General features: G+C 32.4%; 2 protein-coding genes across 7 annotated transcripts in view; both read right to left on the bottom strand.

The window, feature by feature from the left end:
- Positions 1-27213, bottom strand: part of twin (CCR4-NOT transcription complex subunit 6-like twin) — a 479580-nt gene that overhangs the window by 436311 nt on the left and 16056 nt on the right. The gene's annotated exons all lie outside the window — the stretch shown is intronic.
- On the bottom strand, positions 8947-10460 carry LOC140445037 (uncharacterized). The gene has a single exon (XM_072536818.1). It carries the CDS (start codon positions 10353-10355, stop codon positions 9135-9137), a length of 1221 nt encoding a protein of 406 aa, XP_072392919.1. The 5' UTR covers positions 10356-10460; the 3' UTR covers positions 8947-9134.

The following is a 27213-nucleotide window of genomic DNA, read 5'->3' as shown; positions in this document are numbered from 1 at the left end:
GCAGCTTAAATTATGACACTTGTTTCAGAAGAAAACTTACAAATTTTCGCTCAACAACTGAAGAAGCTGCATGAGAAATTTGAGAAAAGATTTCTAGATTTTAAGGAAATTGAACCGTCGCCGTCGCTTAACATTTTTTCCATGCCTTTTAACGTCAACGTCGATGTAACCCGCCAACCTTCAACTTGAACTAATAGATATGTAATGCTACATCCATTTAAAGCAACTTTTTCTTTATAGCAGCAAATTAGAATTTTATAAGGCCATATCTATGATACAATACCCAAATATAGTTGCCCACACCCAAAAAATAATGGCTATGTTTGGTACAAGTTATTTGTGCGAACATTTTCAATAATGAAACTAAGAAAAAATGGTATTTGTAATAGGCTGTCGGATGACCACCTTTTTTCATTACTAAAAATTTCAGCCTCACACATGCAGCCGAGTTATGACTAAATCATGCAAAAACAAAAACAGTTCACATACCACATATCCCCACAAATTCTAAGTTCTGCTCTACCTTCTCGTCACAGCTAACATAAAATTTTAATTTAGTTATCTACGATTGCTTTAGTATTTTAATCGTTTATTTTGTAATATTGCACAATAAAAGTGTTTCCCAAAAATCCATATTTTTATTTCAGCAAACAATATAACCAAAAATCCAACAGCTTGGAATATACACTTCTCTAAGAAATTAACGCACCACTTTGAAATATTAAAATATTTTATTAGCATTAATAAAAATTTCGATTGTAATGTTATATTTGGAAGCCCCTTGTATATGCTATTCGTACACTCTATATTTATTGACTGTGTTTTATCACTATAGTTTTTTTTTGCAACATAACAAAAAGAAGCAAAAAATGTACTAATTCTATAAATATACTAATTTCCAAGTGTTCACGAATTTTATTGGGCTACTGTTTAATTGTTGATTATTGTTAATTGTGTTTATTATGGAGCGTCAATCACGTAATTTAACCTGAGATGAATGTGCCCAAGCAGTGATACTGTCGGAAGAAGGTTGGAGTTACCGAAGAATTGGTCGTCGGTTTAATATGTCCCTCACATCCGTCTCACGGGTGTTAGAAAGGTTCCTCGAAACAGGGGATCATACTGGCAGACCAGGGCAAGGACGAAAACGGGTAACTACCCCTATTCAAGATCGATTTTTAAGAATTTCTGCCCAACGTTTTGTAACACATCGAAGTCTACAAATTCAGCTTCGAGACGTGCATGCTATACAAATTAGTACTGAAACTGTTCGCCAGCGACTTAGGGAATACAACTTAACACCTAGGATTGCCACCCGAGATCCTCTATTAACTGCAGAGCATCGAAGGGGGAGATTACATTTTGCCAGAGAACACGTTAATTGGTTATAGGCTGACTGGGAACGAGTGCTATTTACTGATGAATCCCGATTTTGTTTGTACAATAACGACAGACGTGTTCGTGTGTTCGACGACACAACGAACGATATGCTTAATGTAACTTCTCTCACACCACATTTTTTGGTGGAGGATCCGTTATGGTGTGGGGTGGTATTTCTTTGACCGCACGTACGGACCTAGCGGTCATACAAAATGGAACTGTTACAGCTGAAAGGTACATATTGGAGATCCTGGAGCAACATGTAGTACCTTTCGCTCCTTATATCGGTGAAAATTTCTTACTAATGCAAGATAATGCCAGACCTCACGTTGCACAGATCGTCAGAAATTATCTAGAAGAGGCAGAAATTAACACTATGAAATGGCTAGCACATAGTCCGGATTTAAATCCGATTGAAAATATCTGGGATATCCTTGGTAGGCGATTAAGAGCGACACCGATCCAACCAAACAACTTATTGGAAGCGGGAGAGAGGCTGATCCAGATTTGGAGAGAACTAGACCAAAATGAAATACGGCAATTAATTGAAAGTATGGGCCAACGATGTGAGGTTGTTATACGCAGTAGAGGTGGAAAAACTCGTTATTAAGACTTTTTTCATATTTTAGTTTACTTTTCTTATCAATATCTTTTTAGAATTTTCCGTTTTATTTTTTTTTTCTCCTGTTCTTCAACATTTTCTGATGATTAGACAAATTGTTATAATTACTAATAAAATGTAGAATAAATCTGGTGAAGTTTTATTTTTTATTCTTTACCTGTTTACAAATAAAATTGATTTATTGAAGTGGTGCGTTAATTTCTTGGAGAAGTGTATTTTCTTTAGTTTTTAGAAAATATTGGCACGCGAAAGAAAAAGTTTTCCCACCCCTGTACTTGATCAATGAGAAAATAAAAAAACAGAACAAAATGAAAACAATTTAAAATCTCATTGTATATAATTTGTTTACTTTCAACTTACGCATTAAAATAGAGCTGACAAAACTTGTTGGCAAGCAAGCATACCTATATAATTCAAACGAAAATATAATCAAATAGTTGCGAAACTTTTGTTCGTGATTTGACAACCAAAGGTAAATGGTCAACTAATTACCAAACACTCTTCACTAACCAGTTTAATTATGAAATTATCATCCAGGTAAACAAGTTGGTTTTATAATAAAAAACGGACCTGTCCTTGAAATCGCATTCACACAAAACACAAACTGTTTTGCACGGTGTCTAAAATATTACGTTTTCCGATGAAAGTGAGTTTGTTTGGAATAACAACACGTTTTGGCTGCCAGCACTCTGTAATTACTTATATAAATATTTCACATGGTCCACACAAACGGCAAAATAAAATAAGTCAGAATTCTGGTCAAACGAATATTTCTTCAGTGCTTGCCAAGTTGGATTTCTGAGAAATTACATTTCTGAAAATATAAATTGAACAGAAGATGAAAGCAACACATTTCTCCTCGTAACGTGCTGCTTTTTTAAAATAATTTGCTTTTGTACTTTATTTTTCTATTTGCTAGAAATTCGTCGATTCCTTTCATTTATTCTCTTATTTTCTCCTTTTTTTATCATGTTTAACCCCAGAGCCTTGCAATATGTCCCATATTACAGTATTGTACACTTTGCCCTTCTTTATTTTGTGCGCTACTACTTTTTATTTTACTTGTATGTAATCGATTTTGATTTTGCTTTATTCGTTTGACTTTAAAACTGTTGTCATCGCATTCGATGTAAAGTTGTCGTAAAGCGGTGAGTGATACTTGCAGTGTCTTATTGATGGCATAATTAATCGAATGAAAAAATTATACTTTTAAATAGATATACAGGGTGGTCCTAAAGTAATTGTACAAACAGAAACCATAGATTCTGCACTTTAAAATATTACGATTTAAGCCAACTTGCTTTAATAAAATGTTGATATTAAGAAAGATACAGGGTGTTAAAGTGGAAATTTAAAATTCTATTTTTCGCTATAACTTTTACGTTTGTAAATATTTTTGGACAAAAATTTATAATTGGACGCTTTTAAGTAGGATAAATTATAATTTTATACATAAATTAATGTTACTGATAGATGGCGCCACATATGCCACAGGTGTGGCATAGATTTGCGCTTAACTTTTTTGCTCTTAAAGTTACCTCTATTTGTGTTAAAAAATATTAAACATACATTATTTTTACAAAGAAAAGGTATACTTGTTAGTAACCTCAAAATTTAACCGTTTTCGAGATAATCGCATTTTATAAGTCAGCTGCCTCATAATTCTTAGTTGTGATATTTGTGCGGTAAAGCACTCAATACCTGTAGATAAGCATAATTCATAGTTTATTCTTATTAAAACAACTCAAAGATGATAATGTAACATTACAAAATTTTTGTTATGGCTGCTAAATGTCTTATTGGAGAAAATATTCTTCATCTTCTTCTTTAGGTGCCGTGTCCGTATTCAGACGCTGGCCGTCATCATGTATACAATTTCCCTTTTCTATCGCTTCTTAAATTTCTATACCTACTGGCGTTGTATTACTTTTTCCCTATTGTAAAATGCTGAAAAACCAAAATATATGGTTTATGTAAGATGGTACACCACCACATTCTAGAGAGAAGGTGTGAACATAGTTAAATATACCTTTTCTGAACGTTGGATTGGACGTGGCAGTCATATTCCTTGGCAATGTGGTGAGATATTGATATAATTATTTAATTTATAAAAAAACCCAAAATAATACTTATTATTCATTACGTAAATTGTTGTTTACCCATTTTTATTATGACAAATGGAAACTAAAGCACAGGTATGAAATAACACACGTGTCTTGTTTCATAATACTTTTGCTACAAATCTTACCTTAAAGACTCAGCATGTTTACAAAAACATCATCGTTGGCCTAATAACCGATATTGTTATAAATATAGTAAACAAACAGGCAATTTAGTTCAGCATAATATTAGTTCGTTAGTTCATAATATTATCATCATTATCATAATAGTCCATTTGTTCGATATGTAATTATAGTTACTCGTAAGCTTATATGAGTGTATATAAGTAACCAATGAATGAGATACATCACAGTTTAATACATTATTTAACCTTTGCGACATAATATACTATAAGATTTGGATATAGATTCGTCCATTATACATTATAGCCACCACGTAGCCCAGAATTTAATCCGCTTGATTTTGGTGTATGGGGCGTATTAAAACAACGTGTCTATAAGAATGCCATAAACATTTGCAACCAAATATGGGAAGAAATAAATACTGCAACAGTTTCTTTAGAACCAATGATGCTATTTAATATGAGATGATTTTTATGGAATATATTGACAAATGAATTAATGAAAATGGTAGACATATCGAACACTTACTTTAACAAAAAGTTTAGTAATTTAGTTTAACTATTTCTTAATTTGGTTTGTAAACAAAATGTTTTGATTACGACTTTAATTTAACATAAAATATAAAATGTTTGATGTAAAATCCTATTATTCTGTTTTTTGTCATATCCTATTATTAATTATCCTGCTGATATATTTATTTTATTTAATATTTCGTTAACTATTAACTTTAGTTATTGGTATTTTATGTTTTTGTCTATTTTTCCTTCGTTGCCTGGAGTAATTGCCTTAACTCAGAAATATGCAGCTGATTTGTAAAATGCGATTATCTCGAAAACTATTGAGTTTAAAAGTTATTAACAGGTATACCTTTTTTTTGTTGAAATAATGTATCTTTAATATTTTGTATCACAAATACAGTTCACTCAAAGAGCAAAAAAGTTAAGTGCAAATTTATGCCACATATGTGGCATATGTGGCGCCCTCTATCCGCTACATCAAAGTGTGCATCAAATTATAATTTCTCATATTTAAAAGTACCCAGTTGTAAATTTTTATGCATAAATGTTTACAAACATGAAAGTTATAGCCAAAAATAAAATTTTTAATTTGCACTTTAACACCCTGTATCTTTCTTAATATCAACATTTTATTAAAGCAATTTAGCTTAAATCGTAATATTTTAAAGTGTAGAATCTACTGTTTCTTTTTGTACAATTACTTAAGGACCACCCTGTATATTTTGAATTTTTTTAAAATGTATTAAAATTCCCCTCTTAGCAACTTTTTAAAACCTGACATAAATTATTTTTTGTGTAGTATCGGTACTGAAAGAGACTCAGTTTTTCGCACCCTAAAAGAATTACACTAAAAGAAAAAGACGAATTAATGCAACATTTTTAAAATCTAGTCTAATTTTATAAATAAAATTTTATTGATTCTTGAAGAGACGTTACAAATGGCGTACGGGGCCGATTTAGATGTGGAGGGAATCTACATTGAACCACCAGATACAAATCAATTGACCGATGAAGATTCTGTCGATGAGGATAACGATGGTATGGTAGATAATTTACCAGCGAGCCAATTACGAGCTCTAGCCGAAATTCAGGTCCGAAATTCGAACGAGAAGAATTTTGCAATGGACAAAATAGACGCCAGCAGGCTATATATTTTATTTTTACGAAAAAACAGGTGATGTTTTAATTTTTTAGGTAAATTGAGAGAAAGAGGGAGATTTAGAAATAATTGCTATGCCATTTCCAGTATTTAGCTTACGAAGTATACAATAACTGCAAGTATTAATTGAACTAATAGTTACAGAATCTACGAGGTATACACATGTTAAAAATTTAGATCCCCAAATTACGATCAAGGAAATGAAATGTTACCTGCCAAAAAATACTATTGGGTGGTGGAATCTGACATGATATGATAAATAAATGTGTTTCAGATTGAGAAAACAGATAAGAAGTTGAAGTTGTGTTGATAATAGAAAAGCTACGAAAAAAAATTTTTAGACCACTTTATTCCAGAAAGGGAGCTAAATTACGATGAGTCGATGATAAAATATTTCGGTAAACAAACACTCTTGTAAACAATCTATAAGGGGAAAACCCATCCGCTTTGGGTACAAAGTGTGGTCTATGAATACAAAATCTGGTTATTTGGTCAATTTCAGTATATAAAAAGGGAATGATCCGAACTCCAATGACGAATATCAAAAAGTATTTGGTAAAGCTGCGCACCATTTGTATCGATGCTAAATGACTTGCTTCCATATAAGAAACACCTCTGTTACTCAGTGTATTTTGATAACTTATTCACTAGTTTGTCTTTGTCTTGACTAAAATTTTAACAAGATGAAGGTTACGACGGAACTGGAACAATAAGGGAAAATCGTATCACAAGAAATTGTCGCCTGAAAAATGTGGAAAAAAAGTGGATCGAGGTGAACATGACTCTGCTCTTGACAAAGAAAATGGAATAATTGTTGTTCGTTGGGCTGACAATAATGTAGTCACAGTTGCATCAACAAGTTATGGAATTTTGCCGCTACAAAAAGTAAAAAGGTTTAAAAAAAAAAAAAAAAAAAAAAAAAAAAAAAAAAAAAAAAAAAAAAACGAAGAAGCAATACAGTCGTTTTTAATTTGATGAATGATTATCTTGATAGTGGTCATACTCTAGTAGCAGATGATTACCATAACAATTTAGAGTTGGTAAGTTTACTTTTGGAAAGAAAAACTCACAATGTTGGTTCGTTGCGAAAATATGTAAAAGGGGTAGCAAGAGAAATTTTGGATGAAAAACAAAATTTAAACATGAGTTTAAAGTAAAAGAAATTACTGGTAAGGTTATTTGAAACTGAAAAGATAAGAGATGTGTTAGGTTTATTAGTACGAGACATACACTAAATATCGTAGATACAAACAAAAAAAAGGAGAATCAATTTATAAAGCGGAAGCTGTTGTGTTTTATAACAATTTTAAAATGAGTATTGATTTGTCAGATCAAATGGCTTCCTATTTTAGTGCCCTTCGTCGATGTTCGCGATGGTACCATAAGATTGCATTTGAGTATCTGTTTGGAACGTCAGTAATCAATGCCCTCATCTTATACCAAATATCAAGTAATAACAAAATTCAAATAGCTGATTTTAGAGAGGCACTTGTGATGGGCTTGCTTGGCGATATTGCAGACAACGAGAAAAATATCAACAAAAGTGTACTGAAAGAAACGATTGAAAAAACGAACGATAATCGAAAAAAGAGAAAACGATGTGTGGGTTGTTATTAGAAAGAGTACGAAATTCACAAAAAGTCTAAAGTAACAGTAAAAAAGACTAAACTAGTTTCTACCATTTGTAATAGTTGGAATAGAACCCAAATGCTCCGGCGCTATGCTTGGAATGTTTTCAAAATACTCTTATTAAATTTGAACAAATCAGTTTGTTAGTATTAAAAAAATATTTTTAGAATAAAAAGTCGAACCGATTTTAATTTTGCATATCTCATTTCGTGTAAAATAATGAGTTTGACGTTTTGATTGTTTATTTAATAATAGTTCCACTAAAAAATTAATAAATCCCTAAATGAGAGTCTATTTGTAATATCTCATACAATACATTTCAACTGTCACAGTTGTGTCGAGTAAAAATCTAACTTAATTGGCCTAAAATGAAAAATATTGGAATAGGAGCGTAGATTACAACCAGGATATTGTATTGAACTGTAGTGCTAATACTATTATTAAGTAAATAGAATTTTTGTATATTGATATTTTTAAGAAAGTTTAACAAGAAATAGCCAACAGAATTGATGAAGAATACTTATGAACTATAATGTTTATACCACAACTACGAAGTTATCACAAAACTTCAGACATAAAGTAACAACACTAACTACTATCACCAGATCACTTTGCCGAAACAGCTGTAGTGAAAAGATATTATAATACATTTTGTGGAAGTTTTAAAAACAAAGTTTTCATTGTTTTATTGATATACTAACTACTATGTTTGGTTATTCGCAAATAATAAATTAGGGCAACATAATCAAAATTTACAAGCACGAAAAAGTCGTACATAGGACAAAAAGAAATAAACAAAAACACCGTACACTAGAGCACAATAGATCAATTGAACACAAACTAGAATATAAAAATTCCTTTATTTAAAATTTTGAATTATTTTATAGAAACGTTAAAGAACATTTTGTACTCAATTAGTAAACTACTAATCGGTTTTGCATTGTAAATATGTCTACCAGTATGTCATGACCTTTGAATCAATTTTATAAACATGTGGAAAACAACGGTGCTACCTCATACGAAAAATAGATACAAGAATGTAGAAAAACTGTAAATTTGTCCGTAAAGGAAGAAAAAAATAAGTAATGTCTGAACCAAACATTTTTTGGAAACTGTTTTCCGTATTTTACAGCTTTTTTTAAACCAACCTAGCAATTGCCATATTATAAAAAAAAATTCCCTTTTGTAAACAATCACAAAATTTATTTCTTTACTCAGGACATCTGCATCGATATTTTTTAAATTATCAAACATAATTTCTCTAAATTCAGATTTATATTTTATATTAGTTATTATTCAACTGTAAATAACCTGAATGTTTAATTAAAAATTATGAAATAACGTCAATTTAAAAATGATATTTTCTATAAAATGAAAGGTAAAAAAATCAGTGGATTTCTTTGAAAAATTTTAATAACAAATTTAGAATTGTCATTAACAATAAATTCAGCATATTTTATACGGTCAAACTATTCCTTGATACAAGAAAAAAAACATCTAAATACCTCGTAGCGTAGTCTTTACAAGACTTATAAATACATAAAAAAAATCCATTAAAGAAGAAAATAAACATACAATCCTAATCATTCTTCATACACTACACCAAATTCACTTTGAGGATACTTCCTCGAGCTGTTATCGAACACCTCGCCAGATTTGACACTATCCACATTACAGGGCGTTGAAAAGAACTTGATCTCCAAATCCCTGTGGCCATTCAGGGAAGTCACTATCTCCGTCGAAACTTCCAAATCTCTACAGGACGAAGAACTAGAAGACCTAGACGTAGGGGTCTTCTTAACGTCGTCATCTTCTAGAGATATTGAAGACAGGGTGTGCTCCAAACAGTTGGTGGATATTGGGGTAGAATAAGAAATTTCGTCCAAATTAAGATTAGGAAATTGGAAAGACTTTGTCGGGGGAGTTAGAAATGGTGAGTAACATTCCCTGTCAACATCCCAAATTTGTCCGCTAGGATCACAATATCGACACTGACAGATACTGGTAGGCTGGTTACCGTTGATGTCTTTAATATCTTCCGGTTCTTCAATGTCTTCGAACGAGTGGTGGAGTTTGGGAGTTTCACTAATATCATTTAATATATGCAAATGATCTACTAACTTTGAAGTTTCTGGGAAGATTAACGCACCATATGGATTAAAATTAAATAAATTAAATGGGCTTATTGATAAATAGTTAGGTTGAGTGTTGTCTATGTCCGGACTGGCGCTATCTGTCGAAAAACCATCCTGGCTCAGCGGCCTGCCGAGTAGAGGAGGTTTCCTGTCCTTTTTCCGTCTTTTTCTCGGTTTAATAATCCGCGGTAAGCACGTTTCAGAATTAGCGGAACCGGAACTCTCATCACTGGTAACGCTCACAGTGTCCACACTATTCTGACACTTAATATTTTTCTTATTATTGGAGTTTTCGAAAATTTTCGTCGTTCCATTGTGTCTGTGTACCTTATTCTTTCTGTGGTTATAACTCTTGGTAAGAATCAAGGGCGCGCCTTGGGTGTGCACTGCCAACTTAGCCAACGAAGAAGAATCTTCTTGGTGGTGGATCTTCCGCTGATGCTGGGCGAACGATATCAAGGGCATACCACCGGCCCATCCATCGCCCGAATGACATCTCTGCAAGCGAAAGTTAACGTGTTTTTGATGGTAAATATCCGGCACTACATCTCTATGTGCTGACGAATAATGTTCTTGTCTTTGCGGTTTGCTTTTAGCGCGGTTTTGCGAAATCAAACAGGCCCCGATGTAGCGTTCTACTTCCAAATTGCCTGCGGACGCGGGGCTCATGGCAAGTCGTAGTCGCGAGGACACGATCACATGCCTACCGTTACGCGATTCACATCGGCGACGTGTTCACTAAGAGGTGCTTAGATGGAGACTGATCGTCGCTGCTGGTCGAATTCGAGAGACGGCTTTTTCCGAAAGTGTAATCCCCACCGCACAGCGGCGGCTCTACTGCGACGTTGTCGGATTACACGGGCCTCGTTAAATTTAATGCAAACAATTAAAGTTAATGAAAAATTAATTAAAATATCCAATAAAACGACAATAATTAAGATACCTCGTAAAGCACATTTGCTATAAATTATCGATTCACTGATACTCGTAAAAACTAGTAACTGTTTTTTCATATCTCATTAATACAATCCATTTGTCATTTGTTCATTTCCTTCTTTTTAATTTAATATAAACAATATACTAATATATTTTAAATTTATAATGTTATAAATACAGTTAAATAGCTTTTGATATTACAATATTCTTCCCATCCGTAATCGAACGTTTGTCAATCACCTCAGGCTTGAAATTGTGTACTTTCTTACGAAGATTATTTAAAAATCTAAGGTGAATATGTACACTTTAATGGAGACAGGAATTTCATGGACAAAAGATCATAACATACCCCAGGAAATAGCCGAAAAAGCTCTTAAAAAATCTAATAATTACTGGGCGCTTTTCTCAACTGGAATATCTGGCGTAAGTCAATAGAAAAGGCGTCCTGTGTATCGAAATTTTACTGCGACAAAGAATATAGACGCATAGCGTCTATATTCTTTGATGTTAGGTTAACTCGCATTTTTTCGGTCTAATTTGATTTTTAATTTTTATATTCTTATTTAATCTATAGCATAGTATATCGTAATATCGTAGTATAGTAATTTATAATATAAAAGTAGGTTTTTGTGTTATTTTTATTTATTTATAAGGTATTTTTATTTTTATATTTTTTTGTTGTCGTAAATTCCACCGAAGTGTATAGTTTATCGTGTATATTATATAGAATATAGTGTGTGACTTTTAAAAAAAGGATCTGGGCGCTTTGGATTTCGATGCGGAAGATTTATTTATTCCTGAGTACAATCAGATGGAAAATCAATTGAATGAAGTAGATGAAGTAGATAATTTGGTTATAAAAATCCCAAGACAAGTCAAACGCACAAGCTATTTTGATACATATACCAATAAAGATTTTTTTGAAAGATTTCGATTATCGAAAAACAGTGCGTTTGAAGTATTATCTCAAATAGAAGAACATTCGCAGTTTACTAGTTCAAAGTAAGGCAAATGTAAAATTAAATCAGTTTAAAGGGCTTTACACTAAATTTTTGTTTGTTTCAGAAATAAATGTTTAATATTGTACTGAAGCTATTTTCTTGTGGCATTTTAAAGTAATTACTATTTAAATGGGAATAAGCCACAATTGAAGATTAAGTTTATTAATAATAATTAATAATATTAATTCAATTTCCACTTCGGAAATCGTTCTCAAAATACAAACATTAGTAAATTAAACAAATTTTGTTTTTTGTTACTTGGTGAAAAATTCTTCTAATAATTTAATTTTATCTGACTCATTTATATTGACAATTCAGACATACATTATACATTTTAAAGTAGACGACTTTAAAATGATATTGCCAATATTGTGGAGTTGCGTTCCTGGGACGATTTTACTTGTAAGATAGTTCATTCGATTACATGAAATCAATTTTAACTTGAGAATATCTGTCAGAAAAAATCGTAGCATGTAATTCCTTTTTAAAAAGATAAACACATGACATGATAACAGTAAAATTCTCCTGTTAATGATTCCATAGTAAATTATAAGCGAAAAATCAGGAAAAAACCTCATAATACTATCCCGACATGGAAAGTATTTGGTCGTGCATTTAGTTTACTTTCAATAAACACCAAACTCTGATTTTATCTATTTGTTATTAAAACAAAAAAAAGAATTTTTCACCAAGTGACAAGAAACAAAATTTGTTTAATTTACTAATGTTTGTATTTTGAGAACGATTTCCGAAGTCTAAATTAAAACGTCAATAAACTTACTTTAACCTTTAATTGTGGCTTATTCCCATTTAAATAGTAATTACTATAAATGTTTATGTCCCATGAATCAATTTTTAATTTCCCTAAGAGCATATGCCACAGGAGGACATTTATTAAGCCTAAGTGACATCTTTGGACCTTCAAAGTCATCTCTCTGCAGAATTGTTCAACGGTTTACCCCCTTAATAGCCTCTTCTTTTTTTGTTGTTTTTGTATTAATAACGAGTTAACAATTTAAGAATTTCTGACAATTTTGCAAAGTTGGTATTTCTGAGAACTTAAGTTTTTTCTTGGTTAAGTTAAGTAAAAACTTGTATAATGGAACGCAAATAACAACTAAGAAATTTTTTTGACTAAAAAAAACTTAGGTAAGATTTGTCGCGTTGGCGGAATCGGGCGTTAGAAAAAATAATTAAGATAAAACTTACCAATTTAAAAAAAAAAAAAAAAACAATATTGAAGATACATTCTGTGCTCTAACCGCTAACATCTATAAAGCTATTTATAAGGCAAGACTGGCTCTTTATATATTTGTAGATTTATCAAAGGCATTTGACATTCTCTCAAATAAAATATTGGATTACTAAATAAACTTGGATTACTTGGATTAGGGCTTGCATATAGTATCCTAGAAAGTTATCTTCTAAACAGGAAACATGTTTATACAGATGGAGAAATTAGTAAGGGAAGAATTATTATATCCTATGGAGCCCCACAGAGAACAATCTTAAGACCAGTTCTCTTCAATATCTACATCAACGATCTATTCAGACTAAATATTACAGGTAAGATAATAAGCTTTGCAGATGGCACGGCTATTTTCTATTATGCAAATACGTGGAGTAATTTAAAAGAAAAATCCGAAACAGACTTTGATACAATAAAATGGTTTCAGTTTAATAATCTCACCTTAAATGTAGATAAAACAAAATGTATGCCATTTACAGGGTATATAAGTAAGTAACTGTACCTAAGTAAGCTCCCAAATCTTGGCACATTGAATGTCGATGCAAAAAGTGAAATTGCATATACATACCAGATTAAATATCTAGGTATAATAATTAATAAAGTTTACGATGGAATAGTCAAGCAAATAAATTCTGAGGGCTCCTATCAAGATTCAAATTTTTAAAATAACTTTTAGGAATTGAATCTTTATTATGCACTAAAATAATCTCAACTTACCTATGGCCTTTTAATAAGGGAATGAATACGGAATAATTACTTGCATTCTTGCATTACTTACGAACTTTAACAATCATGCCCATTCAACTAGGTATTCAGGAATAATGCAATTTTAACCAAATGTAATAAATCCATACTTCAGATATATGTTGGTTACATAGTTGTCAAATTATGTAATTGTCTACCAGAGAATTTAAAACAAATTAAAAATTATAAAAAACATATATATCTATATATCATAAACATAGATATCTATAAATATGAAATTAAACAATGACTTGGAAAGAAAACACAATTATATAAAGAACTGATTAATGGACAATAGTAATAAATAATAATTATCTAAATATTATTACCAACTACAACATCTTCTTGAATTTACTGCAGTTAATATCATGTACTCACATTTGTGTCACATGGGATATTAAAATTAATGTATTTTTATGCGTAAAGTGCGCATATGTAACTAACTATTTATATTTATACATTTTGTTAAATATTTCTTTGTATAAATATATATTTTTAAATCTCACGCACAAGGGGTGCTACTTTTATGACAGCTATACTTTAGTGAGTTTTTATGTTTATTTAGTATTTAGTATGCTTTCTGTTTCTTGTAAACTATTTTATAATGTAAGCTTCCTAAATAAGCATTATTATTATTATATTACTTAGAACCTTTTTTTATTTGGGGGAACTAATCTAAATAATACATTTTAACATATTTTCATCCCTATAAAACCACCATCAACCACTAAAAATTTAGTGTTTTATTTTTTTTGCATTGTTTCGATTTGTTCATTTTTTTTACTATTTTTACCTATTATTATTTACTATTTAACCAATTTTATTTATAAAAAAATGCCTCGGCTACCTTTCTTTTGGTTTACTGACTTATTATGGTTATTTACTAAGCATATATCGAACATAATTACATTTTAAATGGAAAACTGAAACTTCATTGACAAAATGCCTGGATTTAAGGTCTTAATGTTTATAAACAATTGCTGAGAAAGAACTTTTTTTTTAGATATGTTTTTTCATAACCATTTAGAGGGTGTATTTTGTTTTTTTTTTTGTAAAGATTAAAATGGCGCAGATAATTTAAATGTTTATAAGGCAAAAAATTGTACTTTAGTAATCCTGCATCATTTACTTGTAGATAAACAATTAAAAATTAATATACTTTTTAAAAACATGAAAATTTGAGAACTTACAAAGAAAATATCACCAAAAAACCCTTCTTAAGTATTGATAAAGCATCTGTACATCCATTTGACAATGACCTTTTTTTTCTCAAATGGGATTATGCAAAAACTACTCAACCGATCGAGCCCATCTTTTGCATATATAGTAACTACATAAAAACTCACATTCTTGAATGCGTTTTACATCTTTGTATTATTTATTGTAATAATTATAAACAATTGAAAAAATGCTTACTTTTGAGTTTAATTTGCAATCACTTTTTTGTTTATAAACATTTTTTAATTTAGAAAATATCAAAAGTCTGTTGAACGTTTTCATCTACAACGCGGAGTTTTTTTACAACATTGAAATTAATAAGAAAAGTCGCTTTTTTATGCTTAAATGTTAATAAAAAAACCACGACGCAGTAAAAATTTCGAGACTCACGAGATGGTACTCTTTTTCTATTGACTTCCCCCAGATATTCCAGTTGAAAAATAGCATCTACTAATTTTTCGATTTTTATATGCTTCGTTTCCTGGGGTAATAAAAAAAATTTGGAAGATCAAGGTAAATTAGGAATATATTCAATACTGACTTCGGTAGAAGATAATAGAATACAAATTTACAGTATTATTTATCTAAATGATACTCGTTTTTTAATTTTAACGTTTAATTAAAATATGACATGAAAACTTACGTGTTTCGAAAAGAATCAGCTCTTACCTGAAACAAAAACACAACATTAAGTTTTAACATTTTTAGTAATAATTAAACTTTACTAAAATTTGCATAGCTCAGAGCCTCATGTATTAGACATAAGCTTGAAGAAAAATATTAACAGGCTTAACTAGTAAAATAATGAATTTTTATTCAAAGTTAAATATTAATCATTCATATTTTACGCATTTACGTATTATCGTTAATACTTTTGGCAACATGAAAACTACTCTAAAAAACTGATAGCATTTCTGCTCTCAATATATGGACAGTTTACAATATTATAACTGTAAAATTCATCCTTGCGTTTCAGTGCAGAATATCAGACGGTCTAATTGTTCTTATCCTCCATTACTCATAAAATGATTCGTCTTAGAACACGACAACATGCAGGAATTAAATCGAGCCGTGTCCAGACGTCTTTAGTAATTTTTTTTTCTTTTTCGGTAATTTGCACCATTTTTGATAAAATTTTCTGAAAACAGTTTTGTATGACACAACAAAACGTAGACCCAGTTTCGACTAAAAACATCAATTCTGACTTGATCGGGTTGTATCAGCCTAATCCTGATTATGTCAAACATCAACATCCACAAGATCTTAAATATAAAAAACTACCGTATATTCCAAATTTAAAAAACCAAATGACTTCCTGTTTAAGAACTACACAAATATAAACATTAGCAAATGCCGTCATATATTTGTATATTTCATATATCAAGTACAGTGTTTAGGTTTCCAGGGATGTTATATTGGACAAACCGGTTAGTGGTTGAACAGCGGGCCAATCAGCACAAAAGGGACTGTAACAGAAGAAATAACACATGCGCTGTTATCGAATACTTTATAAAAACAGGCCATCAGTTTGATTATGATTATAAAAATATTGCATCATGATCCAATTATAAAAATAGTTTATTTCTCAAGATATGTCATATCAACCGAACTAAGAATGCAATCAACAATAAAACCGACACTAGTAATTTTAGTAATATATATTGTAAACATTTTAAACACTTTACAGTAATGTCAAAAATAATATAAGGTTACCTCTCTGTATAATTTAATCTTTAATAAGGCACTACGCCCTAAATTGTGCCTTGGCCTCCTTTATTTTTTGCCGGCACCCTTGCTTGTCTGTGGCTAATCTTCTCCTAAAACGACTTGTGCGTCGCTGTTTACTATGTCTTCCCAGCGCTTTCTTGGCTTTTCAACCGGATCCTTTCCCTGCATTCTAGCATTCAGTGCTCTTTTTGGTAGCCTATCCCCTCCCATTCTTATCAGATGCACGCCCATTGCAATATTTGTATTCTAACAAAGTCTGACAGTGGTGCTTCCTTATAAAGTTGATAAAGCTCGTTGTTGTATCGACTTCTGAAGATTCCGTTCTCCCTCACAGGTCCTAGTATTTTCCTCAGTACTTTCCTTTCGAATGTGTCGTGTTTGCTTTTGGACGTTTCTTTCAAGACCCATGCTTCACTGCCATGGATTCTCATACTAGCATCATCAACAAATGACCTTGAATACATCATGAACAGACTAGATACTGTTAGTCGTGAATATGGACTTAAAATTAATGTACAGAAGACCAAGGTAATGATAATCGATCGAATTAGAAATAACCAGCCGGAAATAAGAAACGTAGCAGGGTTTGAAGTGGTAAGCCGTTTCAATTACTTAGGTTCTGTTATCACAAACAATGGTGGATGCGAAGAGGAGATACGTCGACGCCTTACTACGACAGACTTACTAAAATCTGGAAAGATATGGACAAAACCAGGAACACGAAACTGCACCTAGTACGAGCGCTTATCTTTCCTTTCGCTACCTCTGCGTCAGAAACCTGGACCACTAAAAAGTCCGACTCACGACGTATAATGGCCTTTGAAATGTGGGTATATCGTAGAATGATGCGCATATCCTGGGCAGCACATCGCACAAATGTCTCAATATTGACAGAACTCGACATCAATACTAGGCTTGCCACAATCATCAACCAAAATATATTGAGGTACTTTGGACACATTACCAGACGAATGGAAGGCATGGAGAGGTTGGTGGTTGGAGGCAAGGTAGTTAGATGGTAAAAGAACCCGAGGAAGATCGCCAGTCCGATGGTCAGACCAAATAAAGTGCGCTACCGGTTACTCTCTGTCTGAGGCAGCACACCGCGCCCAGGAGAGAGAAGAATGGATAGCAACCATTCGTCAAATACCATAACGTCACCACATCCTTACGAAGGATAAAGGACAGAGGAAGAGGAGATTCTTATCTTTGTATTTCGGTGGACATTTTTAGACCGAAATATATGGGAGAGGGCAAAATAAGCTCTGTTTGTCTGTGTTATTCTCTTCCGTATTTCTCTATCTTCTGATTCGTCGGCATATATTTCTAATCCCAGGTATGTAAATTTTCCAACCGTATGTATACCATATAGCTTCATCTTTATCTCTTGAATACCAAATCTAATACATTTCCATGCTTCTTAATTATCAAGTTTTCTTGCATTCCCGCATTACCATTATTATTACTTAATCCTTTAACGAAATATTAATTCGTCCAGTTTTTCATGTCTTTGATTATTGATCTTCTTCTTCTTCTTCTCTATTTCTAGAACAATTTATCTCATATTTTCAACATTATAAAGTGTAATTGCCATTACACTTCTTATAAAAAATTTTTAATACATATTCATAACATTACACCAAATAATAATTTCTTTTCCATTCATAATCTCTTAGACCATGAAGGATTTTATATCCAATCATATAATTTTATTTCAGATTCACATATCGTACTGATACACCTTCACTTCAGGAATCATTAAATACCTAAATAAACAACGAGGAGAATACGACGGACCCCTAATTTACGTTATCCTTACCAACAAGTTTCGACTCGCTCCGTAGCCGTCGGTATCCGTACAATATTGTTTTCGAATATACTGAACGGAACCGTTAGGTGTCTTATACGATACGTTCCGGACAGTGTGAGTTGTTCATATTTAAAACCATTTAAATTATATTTTTCGGAAACTAAACGCTATGTGCTGGAAACGCAACGTGCATGATAATATGCCACGACCTTAAGAATTTTTCATTCAATTTTACAATTTACATCATCAACTTATGACATTGATTATACTTCATCTATCACTATCAATACGACATTTTATCTTATGGCCCTTTTAATTATTTACAGCCTTTTAGCGTCAATGATCCTAGAAAACCCTCACTTTTTCAATTAAATTCTTGAAAATCTTTATTTTACAGCAATTACTATTAAAATTGCACTTACACATATACAACCTACCCTATAGTTGACCGTCAAATCTCCAATACAATTCTTTTTACTTATTCATCATTAACACTGCCTTATTCACACAAAACACATTAAAAAAAAATAGATGATACAGTCGGCGGTAAAGTAGACTAGCGCAAAGCTTGATACTATGTTTCCTGTAAAATTTAAATACTATCCGTAAACTTAAAAAAAGTCAATTTATTATTTGTTTTATTATTTTTTTTTTAATTTCAAATATTTATTATCCATCGACAACAAAAAATGCTAGGCAAAATGTCAGATGTCACCAGATATAGAGCACACCAAAATTTTACGAAGGCGGAATCTCCTTCTCCACTCTAATCAACTGTATATTTTGATCCGTAGAAGTTGCAGGACCTGCATTGAATGCATACCCAGACATTGAATGTCGGTCATTAGCCCCTGACCTTTGTCGTCCAGATCTTTATCGATTCTAACTTATTGGTCCTCCAAAGCGTTGTAGGTAGCTTTAGCGCAGTCAATTTTGTCTTGTAAATCTTTACGGGTTTGGCGAAGTTGGAGAACTTCTTCCTTTAGTCCTTTTTCCGGTTGGTCGCGGCATAGCTCAACGCCAGGTCTATATGAACGATTTTCCAGTCATGTTTCTGCCAACTTCAACGCATCAATTTACGCCAGAAGAGCAGCCTCCAAATCTCTGATTTCCTTCAGCACCTTCTCCATTTCTTCCCTCATCTTCAGCTGTTGCCATTCGATTTCATTTCGCACCCTCTGTATATCGTAGATGCGTTTACGCAAGATAAAATCCACGCGGTCTCTTTGAGCTAACATGTCGTTGCGGGCTCTTTCTCTTCGAAGTTTGAGGGTATTAGCGAGATCGTTAACGGATAGTTGCTTGGTGTTTCATGTATGTTCCAGCCAAGTTTCATATTTCATTTTATATATTAAAATATTTTAATAAATTATTATTTTTGCTCCTAACACCACCTGCTAACGTATTACCAAGGTATTAAATTAATAATAAAACATAACTAAATATCATTTGATAGTAAATTTAATGATTATATAACCTAAATAAGATGTTTAAAAATAATAATTATATTTATATAAAATTATTTTAAAATGAGAAGTGTCATAAAAATTTAAACAGATGATTCAATATGGTTATTAATTTGATGATATTTATGACTTTAAAATTTTGACAGTAGTAATGAATCGAATCTTTTAATTGACAGATATTCTTTTAATTTTTTACTTCTCATTTAATGTTTGTATTTTGTTAGATATTTTTCATGCAATTTTTAATTTAAACCTACTAAGGATAAATAGATAATGACTAGAAACAAATTGATTGAGAGTAGTGAATCGATGTAAAGAACCGCTATTTCGTGACACTACTTCTAGTGGCGCTAGTTTTATGACGCTCGTCTCAGCATTTTACTATAGAGAAAAAAGTAATACAATGCCAGTATAGAAGCTTCGCTTCAAAAAGTTTACTAAGGGACATTATATAGCAATCGAGAAATAAAGTGATATACATGCAGTAGATTTAGGGTATTATGAAGTGCGGGAAGGCGAGGAAAACCATGATGAAAACTGTAATGAGACAATGCTGGATGTATATACGGAATGTGGAGCAGTTAAGAAAAAATAATAAGAATAATAATTGCATATTAACTTCGGACAAGAATCGAATAAGAATACGAAGAATTGCGTCTTGCTAGAAAAAGTATGAGAAAAAGATAAAAGATCAAAAACCACATGGTGGTAGGCCGAGACATGATTAGACAAATACACAAATTTACGATTAGTACCTCAGTGCTGTCTAATAGTATCATTTTAGGATAATTAAGAATCGTCTAATTATTCTTAATAATTATTGATATTAAGAATATCCAGAATAGATAAGGTGTTTTTTAGACAAATCTCAGCGATAAATATCACTTTAACCCAAAAGAAGGGAAAAAGAAATGAAAAAAAAAACCACAAGAATAATTTCATGAGTTTTCTTCTTACATTTGACGACAAATCGCATGTAGCGGCAACGTCGATTCGAGAGCTGGTTGCACTAACCTACTTCACTGAGAGAAGTCGAGACACGAACAAAGAGAGCGCGCTACCAGCAACAACCGAGTCCACCCACACAACTGGGTCACTGGATTCATTCTTCTTCTAAGTCTTCTTGTTTTCGGTCGTCTGCTTCTTGTTATCTTGGGGTTTTCTTACAGTTTCGTGTTGCTAGCGACGCATGGAGAAAAAGTGGATTAATTGAAAGATACCAGATATGTGACACGTGACGACGGTATCACGTTTACTATTCCTCGCAGACTAGAGTAATTTCACTTTTAACAATAGTCTAGGCTACAGTTTTTTTTTTAGTATAAAGGACTAACGAAAATAAAGGTTAACGAGATATTGGAGATGTATTTTTAAGTCGGTCTATAATCATACTCAGGACTATTTTTTATTAAAGTTACTCTATAATGTAAAATAATATCAAAGTTTACTCGACACGGTACAGCAGTAACCTGAGCGATAACTAATGGCTTTAAATGTTAATGTCAAAATTGCTCCAGGGAAACTTGACTCTAAATTTTTTGGGGTACTGTTCGGCATCTCAAAAGATTAAGATTAACCAAATCTTAGCACAAAATATTGACAAAACCTCAAAATTCGATAAAACGTCAAAAATCGTATTTTGGTCATAACTTGCTAAATTTTTTACCAAAATAATTTCTTTTTTTTTAATTAAAGGTTTTTTTTTGCTCTACCAAAATATTTGAACAAAAATGGTAGTTAGCGGGAAATTCAAATTGATTTGAACGTTTGAAAATTTTGAACGCCTTATAAAAAAAATAACAAAAAATATGGATATCTCAAACAATTTATATATATGATGTATGATTACCAGAACTATGTTCCAGAATTTTTTCAGAAGTATTACAAGTCAGTAAAAAATCGAAAAAAAGCAGTTTTTCGCCGTTTACCGACTTATATTTGTAGTTAGATAATTATATTTTCAATTGAAAATCATTTGAGTCATCAGTAGACATCAATACCTTTAATTCGGACCCCTGAATAAACCATTTTATTGGTCTATTATCCCAATAATAAAATCGCCAATTTTTTTCGATATTTCGCCAATTATTATTCAACTAACTTTTTTCAAAAACTGAAATCAAGACCTTACATAAGTTGAACCCTAGATTTCGCCCTATGAACCAGTTAAGCTAAGTAATATGAATCAAAAATTGATAATTTAATAATAAGGTTTAGCCATTTTTTTGCTTTTAATTGGCATTTAACTCTGAAATATACTTTATCGTAGGGAGATTATCGTTTCCACACATGATAAATTTCAGAAATCCATTTGAGAATAATTATTTTCGATTTTTCACTGAAGTTTTTTAGTTCCTAGGCAGCAGTATTCAGTACTCAAAATAACTCAAAAATTAAGTAATATTTTTTTAGCATTGATGAAGTATCTGACAGTTATTTAAACTGATATGAATTGAAAACTACGAGTTTATCTTAACTAACAAAATAATAAACATCATGTTCAACAACAATATAGTTATTTTTAAGATTTGATAAATTTATTACTTTTATTTTTCTACTTTTCCATGTCAGTGCGTTATCGATAGCAATGTTTTACTCTTATTTCATTATACAAACAACTTTTTGATTATATCAAAACTAATACTTTCATTAGATTGAATTTTTATTGCAAATAATGGAATACTTTATGTACACTTGAAAATGCTTTAGAATAATTATTAATTTGTAACCAAAATATAATCAAATAGAAGTATTAGTTTTTATTTTTTCTAAATTTTTTATTTTATACGATTTTCTAAAATGAATTTGATGATTTAAAACAAATGCAAACAGTAGCAAAATAAATTATTAGTACTTATGACAACGTTGCCAAGAAGGAGCAGAAAATTGTAAACACTATTTATTTGTATTTATTGTAACCAGCAATTTAAAATGAGGATTTACTGCTTCTTCTGGATCGTTCATACTGCTATATAGAGCGGAATCTCTCCGAGGTGGATCCTCCAAAGTGTTGTAGGTAGCTTTCATCATCATCATCATCAGTGACATTACAGCTCGTTATGAGCCAAAGCCTTCTTCAGAACAATCTTCTATTCGCCCCTGTCTCTGGCAACTCTTCTCCATGCTCAACTCTGACGGATTTTAGAACATCCTTTATGTTATCTTGATACCTAAGTTTTGGTCTTCCTCTGGCTCGTCTTTCCACTGGTTCTCTTCGGTCGAAAATTTTTCTGATCGTTGCATCTTCCTCTCGCCTAATTACATGTCCTATCCATCGAAGGCGTGCTAATTTAATACATTTTAGAACGTCAGGTTCCCCAAAACTTCTGTATAACTCAATGTTGTAGCGCCTACGCCACAAACCCTGTTCTTGGACTCCTCCATATTATTTTCCTTAGAATTTTTCTCTCGAAACGTTTAAGCAATTTTTGTTCGTTCTGTGTAAGTGACCACGTTTCTGACCCGTATGTTAACACTGGCCTTAATAGTGTTTTATATATGGTAACTTTAATTTTCCTTGGTAGTTTTGGGGCCATCTGTTTCCTCAAGCCATAGCAGCACTTATTGGCAAGCACTATTCTTCTTTTAATTACTTCGCTGACATTGTTGTCTTTGGTCAGCAGCGAGCACAGGTAGAAGAAGGTGTCCGTACCTTCCAGTTCCAGATCATCAATTAATAGTCTAGGTATCTGGTTGCCTGATCTAGTACAATACATATACTTGGTTTTCTGTGCGTTTAGTTTTAATCCTATTCTCAGTGCAGACGCCCTTAGTGATCGAAATGCTTCGATCAGAGATTCTGTGGACCTAGCAATAATGTCTATGTCATTTGCATATCCGACCACTTGTACAGATTTATTAAAGATGGTGGCATTCGTATTAATATGGCACTCTCGAATTACTTTTTCTAGTGAAAGGTTAAATAAGAGACACGACAGTCCATCTTCCTGTCTCAGTCCATTTTTACAATAGAATGAATGGTCTTGAAAAGTCGTGACTACACTCTCTACGCCTGTGAGTGTAAGTTTCGTTAGTTGAACAAGATGAAGCGGTATTTGAAATTCCACCATAGCCTGTAGAAGTTTTTGTCTGTTGACTGAGTCGTATGCGGCTTCGAAATCCACGAATATGTGGTGGGTGTCGACTCTGAACTCAAGCGTTTTCTCAAGAATCTGCCTGACTATGAAGATTTGATCCTTTGTTGATTTATGGGGTCGGAAACCGCACTGGTAGTTCCCAACTATTTGTTCAGCGTAGGGGATCAATCTTCTGTACAATACGTTGGACAATACTTTATATGCCACGTTAAGTAAGGTGATGCCTCTATAATTATCATACACCATCATATCTCCCTTTTTCTGAAGAGGGTACATTACACCTAATTTCCAGTCTGAGGGCGTTTCCTTCCGTTGCCAGATTTCGGTTACTAATTTATGCATGTGTTTAAAAGGGGTGTCACCACCATTTTTAAAGAGTTCAGCAGGAAGATTGTCCAAACCAGGGGCTTTGTTATTTTTCAGTTTTGAAATGGCTTCTCTAATTTCTTCTTCGGTGGGGGGCGGCTATTGAGCGTTTTCATCCATTTCAGGCAAAGTAATTTCTATTTGGTCTTCTTCACGACTGTCGCTAAGCAGTTCTTCAAAATGATTCGCCCATCTGTTTAGGATCTGTTCTTTGTCACTAATTATGGAACCATCTCTGTCTTTACATGCTGCTATAATTCTGGGTTTGAATTCTTTTCTGCAGCTGTTTATCTTCTGGTAGAATTTTCTCGAGTATTTTCTATTGTGGTGGTTAACAATCTCGTTTAGAGCGTTTTCGTATAGCTCTTTCTTTTTCCTTCTAAACGTCCTTTTTTCTTCTCGTCTAAGATTTTCATAGTCTTCCAGGTTTGTTCTCATTCTGCGCTGCTGAAGTCTCTTATATGCTTCATTTTTCTGTTGGTTAATGGATCTACATTCTTCGTCAAACCAATCTTCGTTTATTTTAGCCTGGTTAGGTTTTAAAACGCCTTTAGCCGCTATATGGATAGCTTCCTTGCATTTGGTCCAGTGTTCTTCTTTACTTAAATTTTCGTCGATTCTTGTCAGCTCTTCATTTAAAATGTTCCTGTAGTTATCCCTAGCGTCTTTAGATTTTAGCACATCAGTATTATATTTCGTAGATTTTGTGCTCTGGTCCTTCTTAGCGTTTTATATACGACCCTGAGTTTTGTTCTTACAAGATAGTGGTCAGAGTCTATATTAGCACTTCTACATGCTCTTACATCTAGTACGTCCGAGAAATGTCGACTATCAATTAGTACATGGTCAATTTGGTTTTGTTTGACCGTCTGGTGATTGCCATGTGGCTTTGTGTTGTGGATATTTTTGTGAGGAAAACATGTACTTCATGTACTACCACCATTCCCAATGATGCTGCGAGTTCAATCAGGCGTAAACCATTTTGGTTGCTGACAGCATGAAGACTATGCTCGCAGATCGTGGGTCGGTAAATAGTCTCTTGGCCGACTTTAGTGTTAAAATCACCAATAATAATTTTTATGTCGTTGTTCTGACATTGTCTGTAAGTGCTTTCCAGTTTCTGGAAATCAACAAACTAAAAAATACAGACATAATTCGGAATGACCAACTTGAGACAAACAGTTCTCCCCTCCTCAACCTATTCAGTTAAAGATTATAAAGTGTAACTACATATCAAAAAATAGATCACTTAAGAAAGGCATGCTGCCGAAACAGCTGTAGTGATAAGAATTTATAATAAATTTTGTGGAAGTTTTGAAAACAAAGTTTTCAGTGTTTTATTGTTGTATAAAATGAATTTCTATCAAGTAACGGTCGAATCCATCACTTAAGAAATATATGGCTGGAGCGAATTTACATGTGACCTTTTTCTGTAGGGTATTAAAATATGACCGCCGGAACAAACTAGTCCCCAATCCTCCTATGCCCTTGAGTGCTAATTATGCAATAACAGTTGATCGAAATTAAACTTGTAAAACCTTAAATTAAATCTTATCCAATGTACATAAGGCTTCGCAATAATTTGAATCCAAAATTGAATATTTTACCCCTTTAACCCTTTAACGATTTCTGGTCGATATATCAACCGGTTATAAATCACAGACTTCTTAATGTCGCAGAGGTTTGTGAATAAGCCAGTCATTAGGATTCTGTCTAAGAAACGATCTTTCGATGAGCCAGTATAGGTAAATGCAAATGCGCGCGATCTACAGTTACAAGTGGTTTATAATTCAACCGGTGCGCCTTTAGTCTACTAGCTGTCTTACATGTGTTCTGTTTTGTTGTTTCAATTGCTCGATTTTTATGAAAAAACCGTTATTTAGGTAAGTTTTAATTATTTTATATCATATTTGTTTATACAGAACGTTGCCACATTATGTAAAGCAAACGGAATGCAGCTTATTAGTGATAAAAACAGTAAAATATTGTTAGACGGCAAATTTTTTAGGTTACGACTGCTTTTATTTCTGCTTTAATTTTACAATTAATAGTGTTAGCAAAATTCTTAAATCTTATTTTCATTAACTAAACATTATATGTATGAAATAAAATCCTAAATTAGTATATAAAGTTTCGGCTGAGGTGTTATATCATGTTATATCCAGTTCATACTGACATGTTAGTTGATTTGAAACTGGCAATTGTTTATTTTATCTGTATAATAATGATAGCAATTATTATAACAAAATAATAATTATAAAGCATTGGTAATAACAGCAACATTAAATTTGTTGTTATAGTAAATGAAGTTTCTGTTTTAGAATGTCCTGACTCAGGATTGACAAGCTACAAGAGCTAGATCCCAATCAAATCTACAGATGGATTGATGGTATAACTGATGATCAAGCCATAGACTCAGAAGATGGTGGTAAATTGAATGCCCAAAAGCAGTTTGTGATTACAATCGGTTTATGGCGGGCGTCGACAGATTCGATCAGATGCTTTCTTGCTACGCTCTCTTGGAAATCCAGAAAATGGTAGATGAAACTATTGTACTACTCCTAAATGCTACAATAGTAAACACTTATATATTGTATAATCTTGAAATGAAAAGAAATTCACGCAAGCCTATGTCACATTTGGCATACCGCAGCTTTTTTGCTAATGAGTTCATTCATAATTTTTCGAGTAGAAAGGAGTCCTGTAGCAACAACATTTCGTAAAATAAACAAGATTAAAGGACAAAAGGTATCTACCGATCCTGTGGTTAGAAGTTCGATGATTGGTGAACATTTACCTGTAAAAGGTACCTCTCGGAAATGTGCTTTCTGTATCACAGAGATGAAGCGAAAGCGATCTCACATGATATGCAAAAAATGTAATGTTGCCCCTTGTTTGAAATGTTTTACACC

This window comes from Diabrotica undecimpunctata, chromosome 7 (assembly GCF_040954645.1).
Source record: "Diabrotica undecimpunctata isolate CICGRU chromosome 7, icDiaUnde3, whole genome shotgun sequence".
In the NCBI taxonomy this organism is placed as follows: domain Eukaryota; kingdom Metazoa; phylum Arthropoda; class Insecta; order Coleoptera; family Chrysomelidae; genus Diabrotica; species Diabrotica undecimpunctata.
The sequence above is the reverse complement of the archived record's forward strand: the minus strand, read 5'-3'. Positions and strand labels throughout refer to the sequence as shown.